At 38.4% G+C, this 27,837-nt stretch overlaps 1 protein-coding gene across 1 annotated transcript in view; it reads right to left on the reverse strand.

Annotated features, from left to right (window-relative positions):
- DNAJC13 (DnaJ heat shock protein family (Hsp40) member C13) overlaps window positions 1-27,837 on the reverse strand; it is a 122,487-nt gene that overhangs the window by 9,342 nt on the left and 85,308 nt on the right. The window contains exons 37-55 of the mRNA XM_044920445.1: window positions 27,684-27,819; window positions 25,607-25,791; window positions 25,091-25,165; window positions 23,522-23,641; window positions 22,362-22,541; window positions 21,267-21,434; window positions 18,812-18,925; window positions 17,341-17,457; window positions 15,832-16,009; window positions 14,334-14,425; window positions 12,298-12,397; window positions 10,279-10,353; window positions 9,950-10,062; window positions 5,186-5,355; window positions 4,997-5,039; window positions 4,476-4,649; window positions 2,528-2,707; window positions 2,083-2,223; window positions 139-282 (exon numbers count right to left, since the gene is read on the reverse strand). Of these exons, the coding sequence (XP_044776380.1) occupies window positions 139-282; window positions 2,083-2,223; window positions 2,528-2,707; window positions 4,476-4,649; window positions 4,997-5,039; window positions 5,186-5,355; window positions 9,950-10,062; window positions 10,279-10,353; window positions 12,298-12,397; window positions 14,334-14,425; window positions 15,832-16,009; window positions 17,341-17,457; window positions 18,812-18,925; window positions 21,267-21,434; window positions 22,362-22,541; window positions 23,522-23,641; window positions 25,091-25,165; window positions 25,607-25,791; window positions 27,684-27,819 (2,505 nt within the window). The remainder of the gene's footprint in view (window positions 1-138; window positions 283-2,082; window positions 2,224-2,527; window positions 2,708-4,475; window positions 4,650-4,996; window positions 5,040-5,185; window positions 5,356-9,949; window positions 10,063-10,278; window positions 10,354-12,297; window positions 12,398-14,333; window positions 14,426-15,831; window positions 16,010-17,340; window positions 17,458-18,811; window positions 18,926-21,266; window positions 21,435-22,361; window positions 22,542-23,521; window positions 23,642-25,090; window positions 25,166-25,606; window positions 25,792-27,683; window positions 27,820-27,837) is intronic.

The raw sequence follows: 27,837 nt of genomic DNA on the forward strand, positions 1-27,837 counted from the left end.
CCCCCCCCCCCCCCCCCCCCCCGCTAAGTGACTATTTGAGTCTATGAGAGGTGCAAAGATCATCCATGGCCAAGACCCTTGGCTCGGCGACTACCCTACTGTACCCAGCAAACTGAAGTCACCCCTGTGCAGACTCACCTGTTCTCCATGCTGCAGGCTTCGAGTCATGGCCTTGAGAGCTTTAACAATCTGAGCCTTAGTGGCTGCTGGGCTGTCGAGATTTTCAAGGCCAATGCCTTCGAGTAATTTTAAGAGGTATGGGACCAAATCTACTTTCAGGGCCTAAAAGAAAATATTAAGCATATATAAATATGCTGAAAAAAATTCACTGAAGAAACAATTTCACCCCAGACCCATACCTGGAAGAAGACAAACTCCTTTCTTTCATTTTAATGCAGATAAAGATTTCTTTTATAGATCTAATGATAAGGACACTCTTACTTAATGGGATTTTATTCCATGCCGTTCAACTGTTCTAAATGCTGCAGACTGATTATTTTACTTAATCCCCACAACATGTAATGACGCAGCCACTATGATTACTACTGATGGAAAAATCATCACCTAGAGAGTAAAACCTGATAGTCACAGACAGTGATGGAATCTGTATGTAGGCCCACAAAGTCCTGAACATGACCTTTAGCCACTATACTGGGCTGCTGCTTCTAATCACAACCACACAAATGGGCACAAAATTTGAAGTATCTTAATATTTTTTTTCATGTCTTCTTAAAACATCAACCTTTGCATTCACCACACATTTCCCATCAGCCTAATAAAAGTTAGATAATACTCAGGTATCACACAATTTTCACTACCCACCCTGAAGCTCAAAGGGAAGAGGTGGAAGTAACTAACATTTAGTGAGTGTACCTCCCTTTACAGATACCATTCTCCTAACAACCCCGTGAGGAATCAGAACTATTCCACAGATGAGGAATCTGAATGTTGTTAAGTTTATGTGTCATGCCTGAGGTCACAGGGCCATCAAGTGGGTAGTACTAGCTCAAGCTCAAGTTCTTTCCAATGCAACAACCCCCTCCAAGCCAATTTTAAGTTTGAACTTCAGAGCATCCGGTTACTTCTTTGAGCATCCGGTTACTTCTTTGAGAGGTACCCAGTACTTCTAACCTGCCTAAATGAGGGGCAAGTGGTGGGTGGGGATAGAGAATGGGAGAGGAACAGGGGCCAGGAGAATTGGAGGGCCAGATATAAAGATGCAGGGCCTTGTACTGAGGCTAAGGATGTCAACTGTCACTTTGTCATCTGGTGGTAATGGGAAACCAATGAAAAGTTTTTAAGATGAACAGTGACCCAGTTATATTTAAGAGTTGTATTTTAGAAAGATCACTTTTGCAATGGTTTTTGTTCCTTTAGGGTCTGTCTACTCTACATTGGTATCCACCAAGTCCTATTTACATTAGGTGGGAGGGTAGTCTCTTTGAAAAAGACAGTATCTTGGCATATTTCTTAAACATGACTTAAGAAATGAAGGCATCAATAAACAGAGTGAGTCTTTCCAAAGAGCAGGAAGTAAATTTTACAAAGCAAGCTAAGAATAAATGCTTAGCAGAAAACCAAAATTTAAAATTTAAACATCACTAAAGTACTTTGAAATTATTATTATTTTTTTTTTTTTTGAAAGAGAGCACAGGAACAAGAGGGCTGGGAGAGGCAGAGGAAGAGAGGGAGAGAGAGATCTCAAGCAGGCTCCACACTCAGCACAAAGCCCGACATGGGGCTCAATCTCACCACCGTGAGATAATGACCTGAACCAAAATCATGAGTTGGACGCTTAACCGACTGAGCCACCCAGGCGCCCTGAAGTTGGTAAGATTTTTGACAGTTGGTCCACCTTTATCAGTGTGTGTATGAATGTACGTATATGTGTGTATATATAACATATACACATATATATGTATGTGCCTGTGCATGTGTGTATAAAATATAAAATCATGCATGCACAAACCCACAAGTTATCTCCCTATTAAACCTAAGTCAGAGAAACCAAATCAGTGCTAAGTCTATTCACTTGGCATGTTTGTTTTCCTAAAATAGTACTGAATCTAGAAAGTCACTTACTTGTGCCACTAATTCACTCTGCTCCTTCTGAAACATTCGATTAATTGCTTCACAGGCTAGACCAACAGTATCCGGTCGCTTTTTCATTCCATTCATCAGTGGGCCAATGGTATCTAAAGATGCCATGGCTCGAACACACAGCTAAGTGCCCCCCCCCCCCACACAAAAAAAGAATGTTATTTGTAGAACAGCAGTATTTCATTTAGCACAATACAAAAAATATATGAAAAACCTCCATTCAGCTCAAGTTTAATAATGAATTCAAATTCAGTCTCCTATTAATTATACCATTTGAACTAGTTTAAAAGTTGTTACAATACTGTTGGTTCATATGCAGAAAGGCACATGGTAGGGAGGGGATTTATGCTGCAATGTGCATTAATCAGAAAGAGGGGAACATAAATAAATTCCAGAATTATAAGCTACTAAATGCATTCATAAATACCTCATTTTCAGACAGGGCATGGATAACGCGGATGGCACTCTTAGGAATGGCATTGTTCCTATGATTCATTGCTTGGATCACTTTGGGGAGGTGGCCCAATGGTGGGACCTGGTCAGCCAGCTGAGGCTGTGCATTGAAGAGACATACTGTGGCCATTGTCAAAGTTTCCAGAGTTTCTCCCTGGAGGGTGTAAAACAAACCAACAAACTATAAAATACTGACAAAGTAAGTCCTAAACATCCTTGGAAATTATTTGATATTCTATCCTAGAGATCTATAAATTCTAAGTGCTGATTTTTGAAAACTGATTCACAAATCCTAAGAAAACAACAAACTTCCCATCTTGAGAAAAGGCATGAATTCCAAGGACTTTAAGAATGTCATATGCTAATCTAAGCAGGCTTTCATTGGGCCATGTCATATATCATTTCTGTTGCAGGTTTAAGAGATCATCTCCCAAAAGATATTACTAGAAAGTTTTAGTCAATGTTATAGAAATATGAGTATCAGGGAACATCACTAGTTCAAGAGAATGCAGAAATCATGAAATGTGTTTCCCAGTTCTATTAAAAATCCTACTGAACAGGTCTGGCTGCCATAAGGCACTTTCTGTTGTGGATGGCAAAGACCTGTAACTTACACCATTATATGCAGACATACACAACCACAGCATCTTAAATGAACATGGAAATTGGAATGAGCCCACAAAGAACGGTGATATGAGGAAATATTGTGGGGGTTTTTTTTCCCCTAAGTTTCTGCTTTTTGGTCATTTCATTTTTTTTAAGGAAACTATGTATATAGTAAAAATCCTAGTAAAGAGAAAACATGACGGGGGGAAGTGACATATGCAAATATCTGGTAAACTAATAATTTTTTTTCTGAAGTTCTGCTAAGCTAATGATAGTAACCAGTAATTTCTAGGTACCTGACATGTGCCAGACATTATGCTAAGGACCCTCTATAGATCAAAACTCATTAAAACCTCAGCCTTAGGGACAGGAGCTGTGATCCATCTATAAATGAGGCAGAGCCACAAAGTAGTGCTCAAGATCACAGAGTTAGTCAGTACTGGAGCTGGTGCTGGGGTCCAGGACCATCTAATAACACAGCCTGGGCTCTTTATCACCTTCCCCCATAGCCAGCCTGTTTAATATAACAACAGTCACGTACCTCAATTATTTTTTTATTTTTTAAAGATTTTATTTATTTATTTGAGAGAGAGAATGAGATAGAGAGCATGAGAGAGGGGAGGGTCAGAGAGAGAGGCAGACCCCCCGCTAAGCAGGGAGCCCGATGCGGGACTCGATCCTGGGACTCCAGGATCATGACCTGAGCCGAAGGCAGTCGCTTAACCAACTGAGCCACCCAGGCGCCCCCCTCAATTATTTTTAATCTAAAGGTTTAAATAACAAAACCTTATATACTACCAGGATTTCTGACTCAGCAAATGAAGACCAAGGCTACTTTCTCACTCCTGCTTCCCTAGTAGCTTTTGGCTTTGAACACAGGTTCTAGGTTCACTCATACAGTTACTACTCTGCTGTCAACTTTTTTCATGAGGGTCATCCCAGTCATATATGGAAAGCTGAGTGAAGAACACACTTCCAGGGGAACACTGAACATTTAGGTTTCTCCTTAAAATTATGTAGTCATTGGAAATGGGGTGGCAAAAACCTTCTTTTAGAGCCTCTGTAGTTGTTAGAAATAGCGTTCTGTAAATAGACATCTCCAACTTTGGTTCAGAAATAACTCTTTCGCTAACGAGTTTCACTTTCGAAATGCCCCAAAAAAGATGTATACGTATATCTGAATTTAAATGTGGCCGCTATATTCAAAGAGGTAGCCAATTCTTAATGTATGGTCAATGAGAATGGTGTTTTAACAGAAACACCATCAGTATATTTAGCAAACTATCTGAAATGTTTTGCTGCTGGCTGAAGCTTACATGTGGATTGTTCTTCTCCAGGAACTCAGTTAATTTTTCTAATAGTGCAATAAGAAATTCTCTGGGCTTCCTTAGAACCCATGCTGGTTGTGCAATAAAGATTCTCAAGAAAACTCCTCCAACAGCAAGTTCACCCTCTGCTTCTCCAAACACCACAGCAAAATCATCAGGCAACTTTAAAGAAAGAAAGAATCATAGTCAAGTCACTTAGGCATTAGTCCTACATGACACAAAAAATGCAAATCCCTTTAATGGTTATTAATATAATCAAATTATAATTACCGTAAGTTTTATTTCCCTTAATAAAATTCAAAAAAGGTGCTTTGATTGGTTACTTAAAAAGTGAATATCCCTATTTTTAAATTTAAAACCTTGTTTTCCAGGGGAATATTTAAATGTCTTAATGACGAAATATCTAATAGTCATTAAACTGACTCAGTAGGAATTAAAAAACAACAACAAATCAACAAAAAATACAGTAAAATGTAGAATTCCTTCCTCTGCATAAAAGTATGTTTTACCTTCCAATTTACATCAGGGTTGTCTCGCTGATTTTTAAAGTGCCTTGGGGGGAAAAAAAAGGGGGAAATATATCAAATATCAGTCACAAAATACACTTTCATTAACCTTTAGAATAAATATTAAAGAGGTGATGGAAGATGTGGAAAACATCTGTCCTTTTTGGTGATTTACCCGAATGCTTTACTTACTCTAGCATCATTTCTCTAACTGTTGCAGACACTTTATCTCTGGAGCTATCATTCCAAATCAACTCGGGATTTTCATGAGTTCCTTCAAAAATATGTACAGCAGCTTCAGGGTTGTCTCTCATGGCATCCATAAAAACGCTTGGCAGAAATTTCATTAATGTAATGCGGACCTATATGAGGGGGTTTGAGAAAGAAAAAAGACCTATTGGACAGCTCAGTGTTTGGTGCGCTTTGTATTTCTCTAGGATGGAATATTGATGTATTTGTGGTATGGCTGATTTGGGCCTTAACTATTATCCAAACCGCCTGGAGTGGGAGAAGAGATTCAACCTTGGTTTATGCAAAGGTAACTTTAACAAGACTCATATGACCCGCTCTTACTTACCTATCCAGTTTCATTTCTTCTCTCTTCTTCAAATTTAAGACCCCTGAAGAAATTCAATATTGCTGATGCATAAACTGTCCAGAGCACACCTTGCTAGATCATGCCTTGCACACACTATTTCTTCTTCCCAGAATACCCTTGGTTGGCCTGTCCCTCCAAATCTCCCCCATGCTGCCTGCCCTTGCAAACAAATTTTTCTCAAGGTGCCTTTGTGCCTTTCAAGTGCATTTATTTTGCTATACTGTGTTTTATATTATACTGTGCCTTTTTCCAAAAAGGACTTAAAATGCTGCTTTAAAAGTAACACAGGGGTGCCTGGCTGGCTCAGTCAACAGAACATGCAACTCTTGCTCTCACAGTCGTGAGTTCAAGCCCCATACTGGGTGTAGAGATTACTTAAAACAAAAGGGGGGGGGCAGTAAAAATAATGCATCCAACACACACACACACACACACACACACAGAAAATTAGTTGGAGGCCTAAAGACAAAGGGAAAATGAAGGTTGGGAAGTTAAGTTTTCTCCTGAGGTCTTCACATGATTTTCTCTCCTTCATATCCCTTGAGCCTGTACTCAAACTTTTTTTTTTTTTTTTGAAGATTTTATTTATTTGAAAGAGAGAGAGAGAGAGAGAGTGAACACAAGCAAGGGGGAAGGATGGAGGGAGAGGGAGAAGCAGACTCCCCACTGAGCAGGGAGCCCGATGCGGGGCTTGACCCTAGGACCCCAAGATCATGACTTGAGCCAGAGGCAGATGCTTAACTGACTGAGCCACCCAGTTGCCCCTCAGACTTCTCTTCCGGAAAGCTTCCCTGACCTAGTCTTTCTCACTCATTGCTTGTATTTTCAGCCTTTGGCATGTAGCAGATAGTCAAAAACTTATTTGAACGAAGAGTAATATAAAGTCAGTACACAAAGGAAACATCAAAAACTTTACATAATTGATGGTGATATACTACAAATTTAGTTCTGAACTTCCTGAGCAGCCAATGAACTAAAGGAAGTTACGTCAGTTACGTAATAGACAGCATTCACAAAATAGGAAGTATTTAACTTTTCTTGGTCATGAGAGAATTCAAACAGGAAGTGATCACTCACTAATATCATTAAACATTTAAGTAAAACAATTTATATAATGCAAATTCTTCAGAGTTATGCCCAGGCTACTCAGTTATTCAAGAACAGGAGTTGGTACACCAGGAGCCAAACTTGGCCTGCCACCTGTTTTTGTATACAAAGTTTTACGGAAACACTGCCATGACCATTTACGCAGTTACTGTCTACGGCTGCTTTCCTGTTATGATGGCAGAGCTGAGTATTTGTGAAAAAAATCAGATGATCCAAAAAGGATAAAACGTTTACTATATTTTTTCCTTTATAGAAAAAGTTTACTGGTCCCACCCCCATGTCACATCATGTATGAAAATTAACTCAAATGGATCTAGGATGTAAATCCCAGAGCTAAAACTATAAAACTCTAGTAGGAGGACACATAGGCATAGCTCTTTGTAACCTCGGATTAGGCAGTGGTTTTTAGATATGAGATAAAAAGCACAAGCTACAACATCAACAAAAAAACCAGACTGAGCTTCATCAAAATTTAAAAATTTTGTACAATGGGGCACCTGGGTGGCACAGTCGGTTAAGCGTCTGACTCTTGGTTTCGGCTCAGGTTGTGATCTCAGAGTCATGAGATCGAGCCCTGTGTCAGGCTCCGTGTTGGGTGAAGAGCCTGCTGGGGGTTTCTCTCTCTCTCTCCCTCTGCCCCTCCCCCTCACGCTCCCTCTCACAAATAAATAAATCTTTAAAAAAAAAAAATTTGTGCTTCAAAAGACACCATAAAAAAAAACAGAATGACATTCATAGAATGAGAGAAAATATTTACAAATCATGTATTGGATAAGGGACTGGTATCCAAACAATTACAACTCAATAGTAAAAAGATAACCCAATTAAAGAATAAGAAAAAGATGCAAATACATTTTTCTTTTAGAAAATGTACAAATGGCCAATAAGCATATGAATAGATACTCAACATCATTAGTCACCAAGGAAATGCAAATCAAAACCATGAGATACCATTTCACACCCACTAGGATGGCTATTATCAAAATAGATTATCTAATAACAAGGGTTAGAGAGGCTGTGGAGAAATCAGAACCCTCAGAAACTGCTGGTGGGAATGTAAAATGGTGCAGCCATTTTGGAAAACAGTATGACAATTCCTTAAAACGTTAAATAGTACCCTCTGATCCAGAAATCCTACTCTCACAGAAATAAAAGACATATCCACATGAAAACTTGTACACAAATGTTCACAGCTGCACTATTCAGAACAGCCAAAAAGTAGGAACAAGTCCCATGCCCATCAACTGATAAATGGAAAAGCAAATGCAGTGTATCTATACAAGGGAATATTATTTGGCAATAAAAAGAATGAAGTATTGATACTTGCAACAGTATGGAATAACTTTTTTTTATTAATATTTATTTGACAGAGAGATAGCGAGAGCAGGAGCACAAGCAGGGGGAGTGGGAGAAGGAGAAGCAGGCTCCCCGATGCGGGACTCGATCCCAGGACCCCGGGATCATGACCCCAGCCAAAGGCAGACGCTTAATGACTGAGCCACCCAGGCGCCCCGCAACAGTATGGAATAACCTTGAAAACATGCTAAGTGACAGAACCCAGTCACAAAAGAACACATATTGTATGATTTAATTCATATGAACTGCCCAGAAAAGACAAATCTAGAATGTAAGTTAGTGGCTGCCAGGTGCTAGAAGAGGGGAATAGGGAGTGACCTCTAAAGGGAACAGTTTTTTTCCCTGGATTGATGAAAACTGACAGTGGTTACCCAACCTCTGGATATAATAAAACCACTGAATTGTTCACTTTACATGTGTGAACTGTATGCTATGTCAATTATATCTCAATAAAGCTGTTATCAAAAAAGGGAAAAAAAGTTTACTGATCCCAGTTCTAAAATATCTTCCTGCAAACCATTCAATAAAGGAGCTAGTACTTGTATTGTTCCTATACAAATAATTTAACTGTAAATATAGTCACCTTGATAAAATTTGTCCCTCATGTATTTTGAAGGACAAAAATTACTAAAGAGCTCGAAGTCAACTCCAGTACATGTTTAAACAGCTAAAACATTATCTAAATCATGTAATATTGAATATTACAACTATGGGTACCCAACTCTAGCTTTAAGAGAACTCAATATTAAATATCAATATTCATACTTTTATGGACCCTTTCTATAGACATTCAAATGTACTCTCCCTCATCAACCCTTGTGATGACAGACTGTTAACTTTATTCCCAAAGTAAAATTTTTTCAGGGCCTATGTCACATTCTCAATATCCAGCTCTAGAGATGAGACAAGGAAAAAAACCTAAATCCAGATTGGTTTTTTTGTTTTTTCAATTAAAGATTTTATTTATTTACTTGACAGAGAGAGAGAGAGACAGCGAGAGAGGGAACACAAGCAGGGGGAGTGGGAGAGGGAGAAGCAGGCTTCCCACGGAGCAGGGAGCCCGATGCAGGGCTCGATCCCAGACCCCAGGATCCTGACCTGAGCCGAAGGCAGATGCTTAACGACTGAGCCACCCAGGCACCCCTCCAGATTGTTTTACTGATGTAAAATCGACTCTGGAAGTGGGGGCTCAGGAAGCCTCTGAGTCCTGACACATTTCTCTGAGGTGCTGCTTCAAGGGCTAGCACAGACAATGAATGCTTCAGTGAGCACTACTTCTGCTGAAACTGAGTTAATAATAGGAGACTGACTACACCTGTGTCTGGATGGAATTCTACTTAGAAGTACTGTTTTAACACGTTCCTGGTCTACAAACGGGACTATGTTTCCAAAGAGCATCTGGTCATCTCCAGATTCTGGACGAAAGATCTCCTTGCGGAATGGAGAGGCTGTTAAACTCACGTGCCTGTGTGGACTTACTTCCCAAAGTGGTGTATCCTTACTAACAAAGGTGTGGGGTGCGTAAGAACACAGATCACCATCTCCCCTTCACTAGCTGCTTCCACAGGCCAATCCTCACAGTGTCGAAGTCTAACCTAATTATCTTCAGTCAAAACTTAACACATACTTTTGTTCTTTCTTCAAGGAAGGTAAACAGTTTAACACCACAATCCAAACACCGTCTTAAGACTTCTTAATTCCAATACAGGCTTCTCCAACTATAATTTTTCTCAGAGTAGTAATATAGAGCAACAATTTCAAGTACGTCAATCTTCCAACTTTCACATCAAATCATGTCCTTATCCTCACCATCAGACTTTGGTAAACTTCATGAAATCAATATCAAAGTAACAGAGCTTAAATAATTTCTTTCTAAGGACCTATTTTGTGCTCACCTTTGGACCTATTAGTTTGTCTGCGGTCATTTTAGCAAAAAGTTCCGCTGTTTGGGCTCGAACCTGTGGATGTGTTGAATTGCAGAACATATCTAGTAAGTAAATCAAAGCTCCTATGAAGGAAAAAAAGAATTAGCACTTATTCTATAAAGAATATGACTTTTCTAATCAGCTGAATTCATTTTCAACTTTATGTCAACTTAATGCAGTTTGTTTTAATTATAAGCCTTACAAAGCCTTTTTCTAGTTTAGCAGACTACACAAAACAGTTCAAAATAAGCTTCACTTATTTCGAGCATGACTGGATGAGAAAGCACTCTATACGTTACCTTTTGCCATTGCTTCTTTGATTATTTTTGTGCTTGATGTCAAAGCATAAAGAGTTTCTAAAACAAGCTGGCGACCTGCAGGGTAAAAGATATTTCAAGGAATGCATCATCACCACATTAGCTGACATTTACTGGGCATCAGCTCTGTGCCTGGCACTGACCTAGGTGTTCTACAGAGGGTATCACACTTATCTCTTCACAATAACCAGTGACAGGTATTATCATGGCCTTATTAGGAATGAAGATGAGGCCCAGTTTAACCAGCCCATGGTATCATAGCTAGTGAGTGGTATAGCTGGGTTTTACACAGAGGTCTTTCTGACTCCGAACTTCACACTCGTAACCACTGCGCCATACTGTCTTTCTACCTTATTGTTCACTACACAGGCAACATTTTCTCACCTCCTGGAATCACCCTGAAGACACTGGTCAGGCATCAAAGATTTTTATCTGGTGCTACGGCCTTAGAGAAGTGAGTAGGAAGCAGCAGTTGTAAGACAGTGCTCCAATCTAAGACATGACAGTATCCTTCTGGACACAGCCTACACACCTCTCATCCCTTGCCATCAAAGTATACTCAGCTATTGGACTTTACTCCTCCAGAGTCAAAGAGCAATGACAGACAGGTGACCAAAGGGGTAAGAGCTGGCAAAGAGGGTGGAAGCCTCCACCCTAATACCAGCCAAGTATTAGGCTGATGCTGAAGCAACAACAAAGGCAGGTCCCTGGGCTGGGCTCCATTCACATACAGGAAAACACACATTCAAAAGGAGGTTCCCAAGAGAAGCAACAATACTTTACTGAAAATGCACCACTGTTTAAACATAGTTTCAAAGGAAAACAACAAGTCTTTGGAAGGGGTACAGGAAGGTTAAATATTTTATGTGTTTAATATCCCTTAGCAAACAGTGGAAGAGAGATAATTTAGTCTAAAATATAAATGACAGCAGAGTAGGCTGAGATAGCTAGATGTCAGCTATTTAACCTATAAGATTAAAATAGTGATTGGACTGTAATTTTCAAACTATGATTTTTGTAACATTCTTTACTTCATTAGTCAGTGAATTTTGCATTGTTTGAAGCCTCACAAAGCTACTGAAAACCAATAAAAAAGAAAAACCAACTAAGGCTGTAAGTATGACACAAATAATCTGCAAATGACTTTTCAAAAGCTGTCATTTTAGAGAACTGTTTCAAATGTCATTTATTAAAGAAAACAAAATTATTCAATGGAAATTCAACTCCATTCAAGTCACTGAACTTGCACTACTTGCGTGCAAGGCACTGAGGCGTAAAATGAAAGAGACAGGTTCTTGTTCTCAAGGAGGTAGATAGGTGTGAGTCAAGAGCAACACGGCTTCCAGAGCCAAGTGAATAATGTATTCTGATAGGCAGTGGTGAAGTTGGAGCTATACTGCAATTGCCCTTGAAAAGCAATCTCAAGGTTGATTGTAGCACAAATACACACTACTTACTACGTTAGACAATTGCACAGTTTAAAAGGAGCCTATATCAGCGCAGGCTATATTCAGGAAATAAGATAGGTATATTTTTAAAAACTGATCTCACCTTGGTGGTAATAATCTCTATCTGCATCAAATCAGTAAAGGACAAATAATGCAGGATTGAATTCTAAGTTGAAAACAAGGTAATTTTTATGTTAAGCATTTTTTCCTGTCATCCAAGACCAGTTATGTTTCTTTATAAACCATGGGTCAATTCTCAATTACTCATGTGCATACTATACTCAGAAAACGGAAAAACCTAGGTTATTTTCCTTTGCTTTTGGACTCTCTTACCTCTTTCAACTTTTGAAATGGGAAATACAAAATAGTGTTACTGACTGATGTAAAACATAATTAGGAAGACAACTTTAATATAAAGAATACCACTTAAAAGATTCCAAAGTAAATACGGATATCATATTTTGTCAGAGGTCTTCTGTTCGCTATGTAACTGCTCCCTTTATAGGTTGGCCATGCTGTGGTTTCCAAAATTCCATTCATGAAATATACATACTTGATGGTAATGAATGTAGAAGAGCCAATAAATTGGACAAAACCATTGATTCAGCAATATTGTTGACACAATCCTGGTTAGATGTCACTATATTCACAACCTGAAAATTAAATCAACAGGATTTTAAGAGTTTGGGAAATAATTTTGGACCTAATAAAATTTGGACCTAAATAAAATTAAGTCCAGTTAGTCAGACCTAAATAAATTTGAGGCTTCACAAAAGTGAAAAAAAATGTTTGGAGGACAAAATAATTTTTAAGAGTTTAATTTTAAAAGATAGGCCTTATTACTTTGATCTTTTGTGAAATAATAAAAATAATTAAAAATGTTAATGTTCATGTACATATTATATATACATATTATATATATTAGCTTCCTGTCAATTTAGAGATAAGAACTAAATGTAATAATCTAAAAAATATTTTAGAAATAAGTCACAATGTCGAGGTTATTAGGAATCCTTCAATCCTATACTGGTTCATGCTCCGTAACTATGTATTCCAATCACAGAACTGGGGTGGGGGGTGGTTAGGAAGATAATGATCCTCACTACTGGGACTTTACTTTTGCTTTTAGAGGGAGAGAGTAAATGTCTTCAGTGCCCAGCACAACAGATTTAGTTTCTCTCTTATAAAGAAACAGGCATGTTTTTCTTTCAAAGAGGATGACCTCTCAAGTCTAACTTTTATAGTATACATCTAAGGATCAATGTCACTTAACTTGAACCACATGGTCAGCATCTCAAACCAACACGTTAGATTTAATAACGTTCATTTAAAAAGTTATAAGGTACGTGGAGAAATTAAGTAGAGAAACGCTTTTCAATTAAAAGAACATGCTTGTTAAGGTTTTTGACCAATCTAACTTGTATTACTTTATTAAAAATATATTTTTTAATTTTTTGTTATGTTAATCACCATACATTACATCATTAGTTTTTGATGTAGTGTTCCATGATTCATTGTTTGTGTATAACACCCAGTGCTCCATGCAATCTTTTAAACCAAAATGCAACCTAAGAACATATTACTCAACTAATTCATAAACTGCTCATAAACGTGTTACTGCAGGGTTTAATCTGGTGTTCTTTACAATAAATTGTGTATGTTACAATTAGCAGGATCGGGGCGCCTGGGTGGCTCAGTTGGTTAAGCGACTGCCTTCAGCTCGGGTCATGATCCCGGGGTCCTGGGATCGAGCCCCGCATCAGGCTCCCTGCTCAGTGGGAAGCCTGCTTCTCCCTCTCCGGCTCCCCTGCTTGTGTGCTCTCTCTCTCTCTCCCATGCTTTCTCTCTCTCAAATAAATAAATAAAATCTTCAAAAAAAAAAAATTAGCAGGATCATCTGAAAAATGATCCTGGGAGCTTACTCTGGGTTGCCTAGACAAGGAGACCCCTGTAGCCAGGGACCTCCTGTTTCTCCCAGAGGAAAAGGCAGTACCCAGCTTCCCATGGGACCAGGGGTTTCATTCTCCTAAAAAAGGGACTTCCAACTTCTCTTGGACCTCTAAAGCCCGAAGGTTCTGGGCAGCTGGCTTTCTTTCTTAGTTCCCGTAAACAGCATAACAGCCCAGTTGTCTGTCTGTAACCCTCACTGAAGGGAAGGGGGTAGGTTGTCCCCTAAACACAAAACCTACAGTCTGTGGCCAGCAGTATGCCCTGGTCTCTGGGGACACTGCGAGATCAGGGAACTCCTACCCCTCTTCTTGTCCTCTCTCGCTGCCAAGCTTCCCCAGTAAAGCACCCCCTTCACCCACACTGCAGGGCACTACACAATGCACCCCAAGTCCTGATGCATGACACACAACGACCACACAGGGAACCACCTGGAATAATACTGTGTCATGTTTGCTCCTCAAAATGAGTATACTAATGTAAATTTTAAGAACATATTTACTTGGCTTAATAGACAAAATGAAGGAGAAAAAAGAAAAGAAAATACATGCATACTTTCATTCAATCCCAGATGGTAGTTAATCAAGGCCTAAACCACATATAGGAGTAAAGACAGCATACTTTAATATAAAATTCCTTTACCTCTAAAGCCAATTGCTGCACTTGACCCGCTCCATGGACTCGGAGAAGAGAAAATATTAACTTAAAGTGCCCAATGCATTCGCTTTCAGAGCCTAGGGAATAAGAATGAAAGGTTTATCTTTTATTCCTAAGAGATGTTCTAAAGTACAGACCTTCAGAAAACTGATCTACTCTGTTGTTTACTGTCAATTATAAGTCTCTGATAAACCCTTTCTCAACATTTGTGACATGAAATAAATGGAGTACCTCCTAAGCAGCAGTAAATCTTAACAGACAAAAAGCAAGATAGAATTTCTTTGTTTTGTTTTCATTTCCATCCATACCCCTAGCCCTCAGGCTAAAAACAAGAAATATACCAAATACATAATCCAAATGCAACTTAAAAAATAAGGGTACAAGGTAGTAATTCTACTCTTTACTCTAGACCTTAGAGCTACCCCCCTCAGCCTAATTACATTTTGGGAGAGTGTGACATCATTTGCTTTTAATTTAGACTGAATTAGAACTCTGCCACTTGAGGACTACATTACAAACAACTGTATGGATATACAAAGGACTCCTTGTGAAAATACATAAAACTGAATAGTATTTCCATTCCTACCCACCTCAAACCCCAATCCCATATATTTCCTACCATTCTGTTAATAGAATAAAAATAATAAACATTAAGACTCTGTTCTGTGTATTTTTCCTTTTACGACATGGTAGTAACACACACAGTATAATCTGTAATTTTTTGAGGCTTCAGAAGATAATTCACTAAGACTCCTCAAAGGAGTCTGAAAATATCCTATAAATAGATTGCTTTTAAATTCATTTTCAAACCACTACAGCACTGAATATATACAGAAAAGAGCAAAAGAGTACCTGAAAGTTAATGATAAATGTCAATAAAAAGGATTTGGGGTCTTCAAGTTACTTAACCGAATTTGTATTGTTTTATGTTTTTTATACTCCATATTTGTTATCAAAGTTAGAATTAGAAGAAGCTTTCAAATTTTCACTCATGCATCTCCCTGCTGTCAGGCAAGAGTGGTAACATTTTTGGAAATGTCCTCTTAAGGCTGTTTAAGAATGAAAACTCACACTTTTTTATTTCAAATTTTTATACACCAAAACCTGCAGTTTCTCAAAAATATAAGTGCCCATATGTACACAGCACTGTGTTAGATACCAGAAGAGACAAATTAGATCACCTAATAAATCAACCTAACTTAAGCACTTATATGTCAACTTATGTCATCAATGTGAAATTTTATACTACCAAGTTATTCTGTCTTTTCAACTCATTGAGACTCATTTTCTCTTGGAGATATGAATTCTGAACATGATGCCTTGACCTCTCTCCTCCTTCCACCCTACTCTTTTTATAGGTAAAAAATTAAGAGCTCAATTCTTGTTACGTTATACTATTTTCTTTGAGTTTCTCTGATAAAATTGAGAATTGGAATTATTGTAAGGATCTTACTGATCAAGGGTAGTGATCAAATCCACACACCTGGATTATATTTTATGACATTTCTCAGAGCCTCCAAAGCCATTTCCACTCTTGGCAAGCGGTCTCCATGTTGCTCTGACTCCACTTTTGCAGCATGTGTGATAGCCATGAATGTGTGGAGGTACTGGGCCTGGGAGCCTATATAATCCAAAAGACTTGCAGCAAATGCTTTTGGAACCTAAGTGGAGAAATATTTACAAACATGTGTGCCCTCAGAAGTAACTATAAGACTCCAGAGCAACAACCATCCCCTTCCCCCCAAAAAACTTCAAGGTATGGAACGATTAAATTATACATATACATGAACACCTATGGATTTGGGGGCAGAGGGGGGAGTAAAACTCAGTTGCATTAGAAAGCATTTCTCAACTTTTTTTGTCCCAAAACATTAGAGATCTGATATACTCCCACCAGGACCTTAGCATATCAATTCTAAATTAGTATATCTCTCCCTTTTACAAATCAAAGTAATTGATAGTACCATATGTAACTTCTACAATTTGGTTATATTTTAAAAAATATATATTTAGAATATAAATTCGAAGGACAGTTTTCAAAGAGACTTCACAAATCAATGAATTCATCCTGCTTAACAGCTATTTATACAATATTATTCTGTGATACATAATATACATTATGGTTTAGTAGATTCCTTTTTTCCCAAGTGCAAACTTTAAAACAAAGCCTCGCTGGGGCACCTGGTTGGCTCATTTGGTTAAGCATCTGCCTTCGGCTCAGGTCATGATCCCAGGGTCCTGGGATCGAGCCCCACATCGGGCTCCCTGCTCAGTGGGGAGTCTGCTTCTCCCTCTGCCTGCCCCGACACCCTGCTCGTGCTTTCTCTCTCTCTCTCAAATAAATAAAATCCTTAAGAAACAACAACAAAAACAAAAGCCTCACTTCTTCCCTCTTTACAAACCAAGCAACCACCAAATCCTCCTTGCCACTCCCTCCAAAAAAAAAAAAACTACAACAAAAAATTCCTACATGATCACCAAGCTCTAGAAGACAAAGAAGCTCCTCTTTTGCTTCTGAAAGTGATTAGGGATCATCACAAGAAACGACATGGTTTGACCCCATTTTCTAAAAAATCTCTTTGTTTTCCACTGGTATTTTCTTATTTTCCTCTAATAACTGGCCAGAGAAGTACTTCTGTCTGGTGGTCTGATATTGTACATGATGGAATGAATGTGTAAATGACCTTGCACTTCCAGGAGAGACAAGTTGAAGGCATATGCACATGACAACAGGTAGCATTATGCATAAAATATAAAAAATAGTTGGGCAAGGAATAACTTATTTTCATGAATCCACAAAACTAAATTCTTCAAAATGCAAAATAAAGAGGCTTATAAATTACCAATGGTAAACCCCATCACATACCCAGGTTAGTATAAGGCATTTGGCAAAGAACACACATTATTTCAACTTATTCAGTGTGAATAAACTAGTAGCTTTCAATAACAAATGACTGAAGGTATCAGACAAAACTAAAAGTAGAGAGCTTACCTCCAATTGGAAAGTAGGGACTTCATTATACACCCTAACAAAAATTTCCCCTACAATAAGTTCTTTGGCATGATCGCTATAGACAAATTCTGATCCGTAAGTTTTGTCACAATCACCCTTTTTAAAAAAGAAAATAGACTGTTAGATGTAAATCAGAATCATCAGTGTCTGGTTTATAAATCTAACCATATTCAATTTAATAACTTAACAGATAAATAGCCTGGAAGTTCCATTTCTTATCTAGAGGAAAACTGTGGTGGGACACACATCATACTCAATGCTGTATTAATGCTTACAACTAATAATATGAACTCTGCAATAGGCATGGAGTTATTTTTTAGTCCAAAGGTTAATATTATAACTCATTTTAAGATTTCAAAAGATCACAGAGGTCATCCAATGAAGTGTCTTAGAGCTAATGTTTATAAAGCAAGTATGACACTTGGTTCTTCTCACTCCACTCAGCAGACATTTGGCCTAGTCAGCTCTGGGGTGATGGAGCTAAGAAATGAACACATCTGGACTGACCTTTAAAAAGTAATACACTGAATGAAAGTGCTAGAAAATGGAGTCTCTGAAGGAAAAAAAAAAAAAAAGACATGGTAATATTACAGAGGTTGCCAAACCAGGAAGAGTTTCCATTTGAGGAAAAGGAAAAAGAAGAGGAATGGGAAAAAAACAGTACCAATGAAGATTTAGGTTGAAATTACACAGAATTTAAGTTGGACTGAAATGATACAGAAAAGTATACAATAAATTGTAAAGTGTTAAAGATGCTACTATGTTTCTTCTGGTAAAAGAACAGATGTATAAAAATGTGAGTCCTGTTCTCCCCAGCTCTGCAATTCTTAAAACTTCAATCTATATAGAGTTCTGAGTGACTATCATCAAATGAGTTAGAAAGAAAAAAACGTTGAATAATTCAGGACATAACAGTGGTGTTTATTGTTATAAGTTCTAAGCCCATAAACGTTAACTGTCTGCTAAACCATCAAGTCTCAACCATCTACTATATGGATTATGCAGGTCTTATCCTTATTGGCCACAGTACTGTCTTGTTTTTTTTTTTTTCACAGCTTCATAGATTCTCCACTAGGAGGTGGCAAGACAGGAGAAACTGTTCGATTCTGATACCAGAAAGCAACTTCGATGTATTGGGAAAAGAGGCTGAAGAGAACAATTACAAGAGTGCTTTTGTAGAGAAAAATTCATTAAAATGGGGAACAGCTACACGTAAACAGGACAACAACAATCACGAATGTATCATTAAGTACAAGAATGCTGTTCCTTACATGGGCCACACATTAGGTGGAAAAACCTGTAGGCCTGATTAACACCAAATGGAGAAACAAAACTTGTAGGCCTGATTAACACCAAATGGAGGAACTGTCTTGTCACTACTGAGTTATGTTCCCAGAGAATACTTTTTTGAGACTAAGTCACCCCAGAAGTTTATGAAACAATAACATACTTTTTTAATCATGTTTTCTTGTTGGGATTCAAGAAACTCAAGTAGTTCTGCTCTTGTAGAATTGTTCCATATCAAATAAGGGCTCTCAGTGTTGCTGTTGAGCATCTTCAGGATCTAGGAAACAGAGTATTACTGTTTTGTAACATTTAGAAAAAAATAGTGCAAGTTATCATTTATTGAAACTGTTGATGACATGCCAAGCACTGGAATAAGTGCCTTAAGCATAATGGGCCTCAATAACTCCAACAAGTTTGTTGACATTATCCATTTTGCAGCTGAGAAAAATCAAAGCTAAGAGCAATCTAATGATTTGTCCCAGGTCACACAGCACAGCCCTTCAGTTGGGAAAACTGGGATTCAAATCGGAGTCAGTATGACTTCACATCCTTAACATGTAGCTCTGCTACAGTGAAAATTATGAGATAGTTTGTGCTGAAACATTTAATAAACACTTAGTAAACACAAGCTTAGAAAGAATCATACCATACTAACTTTACATAAACATATCTGAAAACAAAATCTAAGTCTCTCTGAAGCATACTGCTATGAAGGGAAGCAAAATTTATGGGCAGAGAGTCACTTCAGATTTTCTTGGCCAAACCCGGATTCAAGGCTGCATTAAGCAGTTATGAAGGCATAGCTTCTGACTGCTTAGCCATCCACGGTGCGGAATTTCCCTTTGCCTATTTAGTTCTCAATTAGAAGTGTGTAAACAGACATTTGACTCTCCTTCAAATGTTTTAATACAAAGTTCTGTACATTTTACACTTACAAAGCTCTATGCTAGCAGGATATCAGTGGGTTATTACCTTCATCTTAGACAAAACCAATTAACCTGTTTTTAAAATGTTAACTACATTTTTAAAATGTTAAAATAAAACTGTTTTAAAATGTTAAGTAAAATGATAAAAGAATACATTCTTAGGAGGGATGCCTGGGTGGCTCAGTAGGCTAAGTGTCTGCCTTTAGCTCAGGTCATGATCTCAGGGTCCTGGGATCAAGTCCCGCACTGGGCTCCTTGCTCAGCGGGGAGTCTGTTTCTCCCTCTGCCTGCCGCTCCCCCCTGCTTGTTCCCTCTCTCTCTTTCTGACAAATAAATCAGTAAAATCTTAAAAAAAAAAAAAAAACATTCTTAGGAGAATTTTAAAACTTTGAGAACTGGCGGTTTAAAATAAGCATTTTGAAAAATCCATATGGGAGTTCAGACCAAGATTCTGAAATGCTTTTTTTCCCTCCCTGTAGTTTATCAACAACCTGCAAAGAATGGAAAGAATGTCTCACCAGCAAAATACATCATGCTGGTGAACACAAAATTCAGAAAAAGTACAAAGATCAAGCATCTAACGCTCTTCGCCCTTACTCAAGGGGCACTGAAAAGCAATGGCCTACACCAAAAAAAGAGATTGAGTTAAAAAAAAAAACATTTAATAAATTCTAAGAATACTTTACATTTGGAACACTGAGGACTTCTTCCCTTACAAAAGTACTGGATAATCATTAGAGAAAACATAAAAATAGCCTACAATTCTGCCATTCAGGGATAACTACAGTTAACATATTCGTATAGATCCATCCATCCATTGTTTTAATACCAAAAATGGGATTTTTAGCCTTTTCACTTAAAATACTTTAAATATCTTTTAATATCTTTATGCCTTTACAATTTAAGGCTTCATGGTATTCTAATGAATGGATTTTTATAGTTTAGTTCTTTAATGCTACATTCTTAGATTACTTCGCAATGATCCTCACAGAAGAGGCCAAAGAGGTTGGGAGAGCTGTCAAAGTCATACTTGATTTCTGTCATGAATGCATGCGTGTGTGTGTGTGTGTGTGTGTGTGTGTGTGTGTGTTAGCTTTTAGGATTTCAACTCTGAGTCTAACTTAGAGATTGCTTATAAGAAAAAGCCAAAAATAGGGGCGCCTTGGTGGCTCAGTTAAGTGTCTGCCTTTGGCTCAGGTCATGATCCCAGGGTCCTGGGATCGAGCTCCGTGTCACGCTCCATGCTCAGTGGGGAGTCTGCTTCTCCCTCTTCCTCTGCCCCTCCCACTAATGCTCTCTCGCTAATAAATAAATAAAAATCTTAAAAAAAAAAAAAAAAGAGCCAAAAACAGACTCTGGGTCTCCTAACTCCCAGTTCTCTGCCCATTGTGAAACACCATTTCCAAGTTCATTCTCTTTTCCTGTCCCCTTGTGACTCAAGGTTGGTAAGAATTATGGGGGCTCCAGAGCCGAGAAACATAAAGTTAATTTCCCCCTGCAGAAAGAGTGGGCTTTACAGAGCTGATATCAACAGCATTAATCCATAATAAACTGAATTTCTTGGATGAGAGAACAAACATGAACATTTTCAAGTTTTAGGTTTCCTAGAGCAATCAACACTGTTATGTTGCTCTACTATTTAAATGATCTTGCAACATTCATCAAAACCCAGGCTACCTCTGAAGCACATACCTCCGTAGCACTAACCACAGCAAGTTTTCTAGCAACATAGGGTGTCAGCATGCCAGCCAAACTTTTTCTTATGGTTGGATTTTCTGGGGTTGCCTGTTCTTCAGGCAGATATCCTCCAAGGCGACTTAGAGCACGGACACTCAGTTTAGCAAGGCTGTTGGCTACTTCCTGTTACAAAAAAAATTAAGACACTGAAGTAGATCTGTCACATTACATAGGTAACATGGTACCTTCATGGAATCAAAACCATATGGAAAACAAAACTATATGGGACATACTTAAGGAGCAGAAAGCAAGTCCCCAACACTGATGTTAGAGCTTATACATTAGAGCTTACTCTTTCATTTACACAAAAGAAGATCAGAATCTATATACTCATTTATATCCAATAGAGTATCTTGAAGATAACTGGAAGAAGCACACTTGGTGGTAGGGTGGACAGTAGGGGATAGGCAGGCAGACCTGCCTGCTAGAGGAACACACTAACAATAGGAATAATGAATGGCAGTGACTAAAAAAGGAGAGACAGAAAAAATACTCAAGAAAATCAGTTAAGTACTCAAGTGTCTAGGGGCGGCTAGCCCCAACAGCCCAATATTACTGTTATATTTCCCTGTGCTACACAACCATAATTTTGCAATCATAAAGGTGACTCTAAGTAATCAAGAAAAGATTGTTATATCCAGTATATGTTACTGCAAATTCCCTCCCCTTCAATCCTTCTAGCACAAATGGCTAAGATAAAAAGTTCTGGGGCTTTGAGGTGCCTGGGTGGCTCAGTCGGTGAAGCGACTGCCTTTGGCTCAGTCATGATCCCAGGGTCCTGGGATTGAGTCCCGCATCAGGCTCCTTGCTCAGCAGGGAGCCTGCTTGTCCCTCTCCCTCTGCCTGCTACTCTGCCTGCTTGTGCGCGTGCGCTCTCTCTCTGTCAAATAAATAAAATCTTTAAAAAAAAAAGTTCTGGAGCTTAAAGAGCAATAAACTTAGCTAGAAAAACAGTTCATGTCTGGGGCTCTGGATAGCTGGAACTCTGCTGTGCATTAATTTGGCACTGGTTTGGGTTCAAATTCAAGATTAAAGCAGTGTGAAAGTTACCTGCTGATTTGTTTCCTCGCTTTTCTGAATGCCACTCTCTTCTAGTGTGTAGTCATAATTAAACAGATAACCAAGCAGATGCCACAAAATCCCAGCCTGAAACAGGTGTGTCTGTAGCCAGAAATCCACAGCAAAAGAACTGACACATTCTACTCCAAGAGCAGCAACCCGTGGGATACTCTGAGAGAATTGAAAATAATGAAATTAATTACAGGGTTTAAAAAAACTCCCAAGAGAAACTGGTTGTGAATGTATGTCAAGCTACCTATCTTACTATGCAAGATGTTTACTTCCTCTTTTATTTTCAATTCCAATTTAAATCTGAATCCAATATTCTTTAAAGCCTAAAATTAAAAGTGACCCTGTGACAAGACACACAGAATTATCTTTGAAGCTAGTGTTAAAAGACTTGGGAATACAGTTTTCTTCATTTTTCGTATCTTTAATTTTTAAAAATAGTGATAAGGCATTAATAGCAACTCACATGCTAGGATCTTAAGTGTATCAGAAATATCTTTAGTGCAGGTGTGTGGATTTGCTTCCTTATATCAGAGTTTGTATTCTCATTAAATACTTCTAAGGACATCATGTAAATATAGTTGACAGATTTTCATCAGATTCCTTATTTCTAAATACCGCAGTCCAGGATCAGCACCCCAATCCTGTTCTATTCCAACGCACCTCACTTTGTCCAGTTATCTAAGGCATCTCTCTCCTTCCCAGTCACTTCTTCCATCAACCCCCAGCTATCTGTCCTCAGCAGTACTCGATTGGGAGGAAGTGCTAAGTTCTCAGCTCCCCAAAGCCCCTCCCACCAGGCAGAGCTTGACTTGTTTCAGGTTTCACGTGGTCCTTTACTTGCATTAAATTTATTTACTCTAGTCTCTCATTTATTTCTCCTCTCCCTCTCTTCAAATGTTCAGATGAGACCTGCTTCGCTTTACATGTATCACTTTAGTTTTATTCCTTATGGGCCACCATAAGAACAAAAGCCTCCATTTACATCAAGGGTTCTGTGAAAAATGATTTTAGAGATCCAAATAATGCACATAAAAATGATTTTGGGAAAACAGTTTATTTATAAATTGGGGACTGGCTACTTACTTGACAAGAACACTCATTGCTTACTGCATCCAGAAAGCATTAAAAATGAACTATACCTTGCCAAAATATAGCACCCGACAGAGATCCTTGATGATGCCAGGCATTTCTGTGATCTTCTCTCGGCATTCTTCAAACTGAGCGGCCACACTATAGCATTTGCTTATGTGTCCACATACCTGCATACAACCCAAGAGAGCAAAAAAAGAGTTCCATGCGCATTCCTTATTTAAGACAGCAGAAATCAAATCAGCAGAGATTCATGAATAATGCTTAATGGTATATATGATGCTCCAAAATTAAAAAGAACATTTCTACTGAATCGTCAGTATTTCTGGTTAAGACTTCCCATAGATGCAGGGTTGGCAACCAAATGGCCATGCAGTGCATGGGCCAAACTGACCGTGGCCTGTTTTTGTATGACCAGGGAGCTACGAATGGTTTTTACATCTTCAAAGGGTTGTAAAGAAAACCCCAAAAATAGGCAACAGAGACTGCATATAACCTGAAAGTCTCAAATATTTACTCTCTGGCCCTTTATAAAAATTGTTTGCCAACTCTGAATTAAGGTATTTTTGTCCAACCTATTAACATTGCAGAATTACAAGTCTATGTACGTACTGCACTTCAAAATAGAGGATGAAACTAAAAAGCCTGAACTCGATTGTTTTAAATTCTAAAATCTGCTGGCATAAAAAAAAAGTATCACATAAAAAGATGCATTCTACAATAATCTCAATGAATTTGATAGATTTTCTTTTTTTTTCTGATGGATTTGTCTATCAAAGAATTCACTTATAACCTTAATAGAAAGAAAATAAGTCGATTAAAACACTACGGTGGGGGGAGGGATCTTCTGGGTGGCTCAGTCGGGTAAGTGTCTGTCTGCCTTCGATTCAGGTCATGATCCCAGGGTCTTGGGATCGAGCACCACATCGGGCTCCCTACTCAGTGGGAAGCCTGCCTCTCCCTCTCCCTCTGCCTCTGCCTGCCACTCACCCTGCTTATGCTCTGTCAAATAAATAAATAAAACCTGGAAAAAAAAAAAACACTATAGGGATGGATTACTGTATCTATATAAGCCGATGAATGTTAGCTGAACCTGTGGTAATCATTTCACAATATAGGTAAATCAAAGCACCAAGCTATATGCCCTAAATTTATACAATGATGCATGCCAAATATGTCTCAATACAACTGGAAAAAAAAATACTAGGGATGGGGGGACAGAGGTAAAGAAGGAAATCAGGGAAGGGGGCAGAGAGAAATGAAACAAGAATGGCAAAATGACAAATGTCTGAAATGGGGTGGTGGGAATAGAAAGGTTCACTATACTATACTCCAAGAAAAAAAAAATTAAGCCACTAGATCACAAGTGATTTAGTGCAGAACTTCTTAAAGCATGATACAGAGACCAATAGCATCAGTATCACTTGGAAATTTGTCAGAAAAGCATATTCTCAGTCCTCCACCCCAGAACCACTGAATCCGAAACTGTGGGCAGCAGGGGGCGTGGAGGTCAGCCACCCACATTTTCATGAGCCCCGCAAGTGATCCTCATAGATGTTCAAGTCTGAACTACTACTAGTCGAGTGTAACCTTCTTAGAACCATACATGTTGGCCTCACCTGTACTGACATATCACCTGGTTTACTAGAACGATTCAAGACTGCCACACAGCGACTAAAGGCCTCCTGTAACACCTGCAGAGAAAGGAGCCAGCCATTAATTCTCCATTTGGACTTGAAGTCTGAAAAGCCTTTTCTGGTAGGAATAACATATTAAAAACCTTTTAATAATAGATACTTGGTAAATAAATGTGTTTTGCTCAATTAACATTTGTTAAACAAATAAAGGATTCCCTAGAAGCTTCTTTTTAAACATTCCCAATAAGCTCTTTTGTAAGCAGCAAGTTTACCAATTTTGAATCCAATACTCTCCAATTCACATTATGAAATAAAGCTCCATTCCACCTTTAATTTTGACACTAGAATATGGAGACTATGATATGCTATTTGCTGGAATAAATTAAAGTTAAGAAATTCTATCAACTGTACTTGTACTTGGTGAATTCCCTATTGCCAGAAGTCCTACAGTGTGCCTGAACCAGCTTGAAGAGTAGCACAGAGGTCATTCCATATTACCTCAATTCCATTCTCCCTTCTGAGCTCTTCAGCATTGAGGGCCGAGCAGTTGACAGTATGGAAAGCCAGCTCTGTAGCAGCAGGCAACAATGGTGATTCTTTTGAGAAAAGGAGGTCATCTGAAGTTTCCATTGTTATAGTCCTAATCAGCATGGGGTAGCCTGCATATTTATAAGGCTGTAAATCTGAAATAATCAAAGGTTAGTGTTAGGAAAATGGCAAACAAAACAAAAACTGATTGTCATGGTTTTAAGTTAATTCTGACACCATGTTCAATTATGTTCCTTTAAGGAAAACGACAAAATATTTAACATCTTAAATGTCTCCTAATTCTAGTTCATAAAAAGAAATTAAACCTGGTATAAATCCCTTGGATCCTTCTTTTTCTAGTACACTTGTTTGGCTGATTTCTCCAAAATATTTCCACCAAAAATAAAATATTTTCTTTTTTTTTTTAAAGATTTTATTTATTTATTTGAGAGAGAGAGAGCACACGAGAGTGGGGAGGGTCAGAGGGAGAAGCAGACTCCCTGCTGAGCAGGGAGCCCCTGATGCGGAACTCGATCCCGGGACTCCAGGATTGTGGCCTGAGCTGAAGGCAGTTGCCCAACCAACTGAGCCACCCAGGTGCCCCAAAAATAAAATATTTTCTGATAGATTAACTGAAGTGTGTAGTGGTTTTGATCCTTCACAAAATATCTATTTTCTATGTTGTCCATGGGATCTTTCTAACTTTTCACTTCATCACAGCACAGACAGATCAGGACCCCATTCCAGAACTTACTGGGTATAAATCCCCTTTGGGATAAGTGGGAGACACGGCCTGAAAAAACATTATGACCTTGATAACAAACCAATGATGAGGCACAACTGCCACTCTCATATAGTTATTAGCCATTAAAACATAACCAACAGTTTTGAAAAAGACTTCTTTGAACTCATTCTGATTAGTGGTAAATGCCATATAGCTAAATGCTTTACAAATGTGTTCTGTTCAACTCATGCAAAAATGATCAATTAATCACTGCTCTCAAATTGCTAGATCCCCATGCTGTCCTCTTGTCTTTAATTACCCAAAAGTCCTGCTTATCTCAAATCCCCACTGTCCTCTCTTCCTTCTCTGCCATCACCATCCTACGGAGCAAATGGGTCTCCCACACGGTGCTTCAAGCCAAGTTCAGTTCCCACGCCAAAGGATACCGGCTGTCTTGAACCTAACAACAGCACCTACAAAAGGTGCTGTTGTTACTGGAAATGGCCCTGCAAACATGCTGGAAATTCCCAATAACCCTGTACTCCAAAATCAGACCTATTTCTTCTACAACAGTGCTTTTCAAACTGTCCCACAGGATCAGAGAGGTTTGGTGGGTTTTTTTGTTTTTTTAAGATTTTATTTATTTGACTGAGAGAGAAAGAGAGAGCATGAGCAAGGGCAGCGGCAAAGGGATAGGGAGAAGCAGGCTCCCCACTGAGCATGGAGCCCAATGTGGGGCTTGATCCCAGGACACTGGGATCATGACCTGAGCCGAAGGCAGACACTTAAGTGACTGAGTCACCCAGGTGCCCCAGGATCAGAGAGTTTTGAGAGCTATCACAGGAAATGAGAATTATGAAAGAAGCATATGATCATGTGAAAAGTTTCTATTGCTTTTTAAAGACAGACCATCCTTTAGAAGCTTCTAAAGTTGTAACAGGCACAGACTTTTACATGTGATTTAAGAACAATGTGAAATGATCCTTAAATTCCAGATCCATTATAGATCTCATTTAATGTTTGCTGCTAAATAGCTAAACACAAAAAAACCTCCACAGAACACAAATGTCCTTCAGGAAGGAATAACGAAAATTCACTGGAAATGCAAAATATTGAAAACTGTAGGTAAGAAGTAGAAAGTATAATACAAACAACATTTTGGGCCTTCTGACAGAAAACTACTCTTTTACTATATCTAAAATGCAATTCTAAGAGTCTTTTGCAACAATAACTCTAAATCTATTAAAATATGCTATAAAAACAAGTAACCTGGTAGAATTAGCTGGAAGGTAAACGAAAATTTGAGAATAACATATGCCTTACCTTCTTTATGACGGTTGAAGAGGATGCTCTGCGTTTTCAGAATTAAAATTATATTCTCTGGATCTGGTCCATCAACTATTTTTGCTGATTTGGTACATAAAAATTCATACGCTTTATTTACTTTTTCAAACATATCCTGTGTATGACCAAAGAT

This window comes from Neomonachus schauinslandi, chromosome 1 (genome assembly GCF_002201575.2).
Source record: "Neomonachus schauinslandi chromosome 1, ASM220157v2, whole genome shotgun sequence".
Taxonomy (NCBI): domain Eukaryota; kingdom Metazoa; phylum Chordata; class Mammalia; order Carnivora; family Phocidae; genus Neomonachus; species Neomonachus schauinslandi.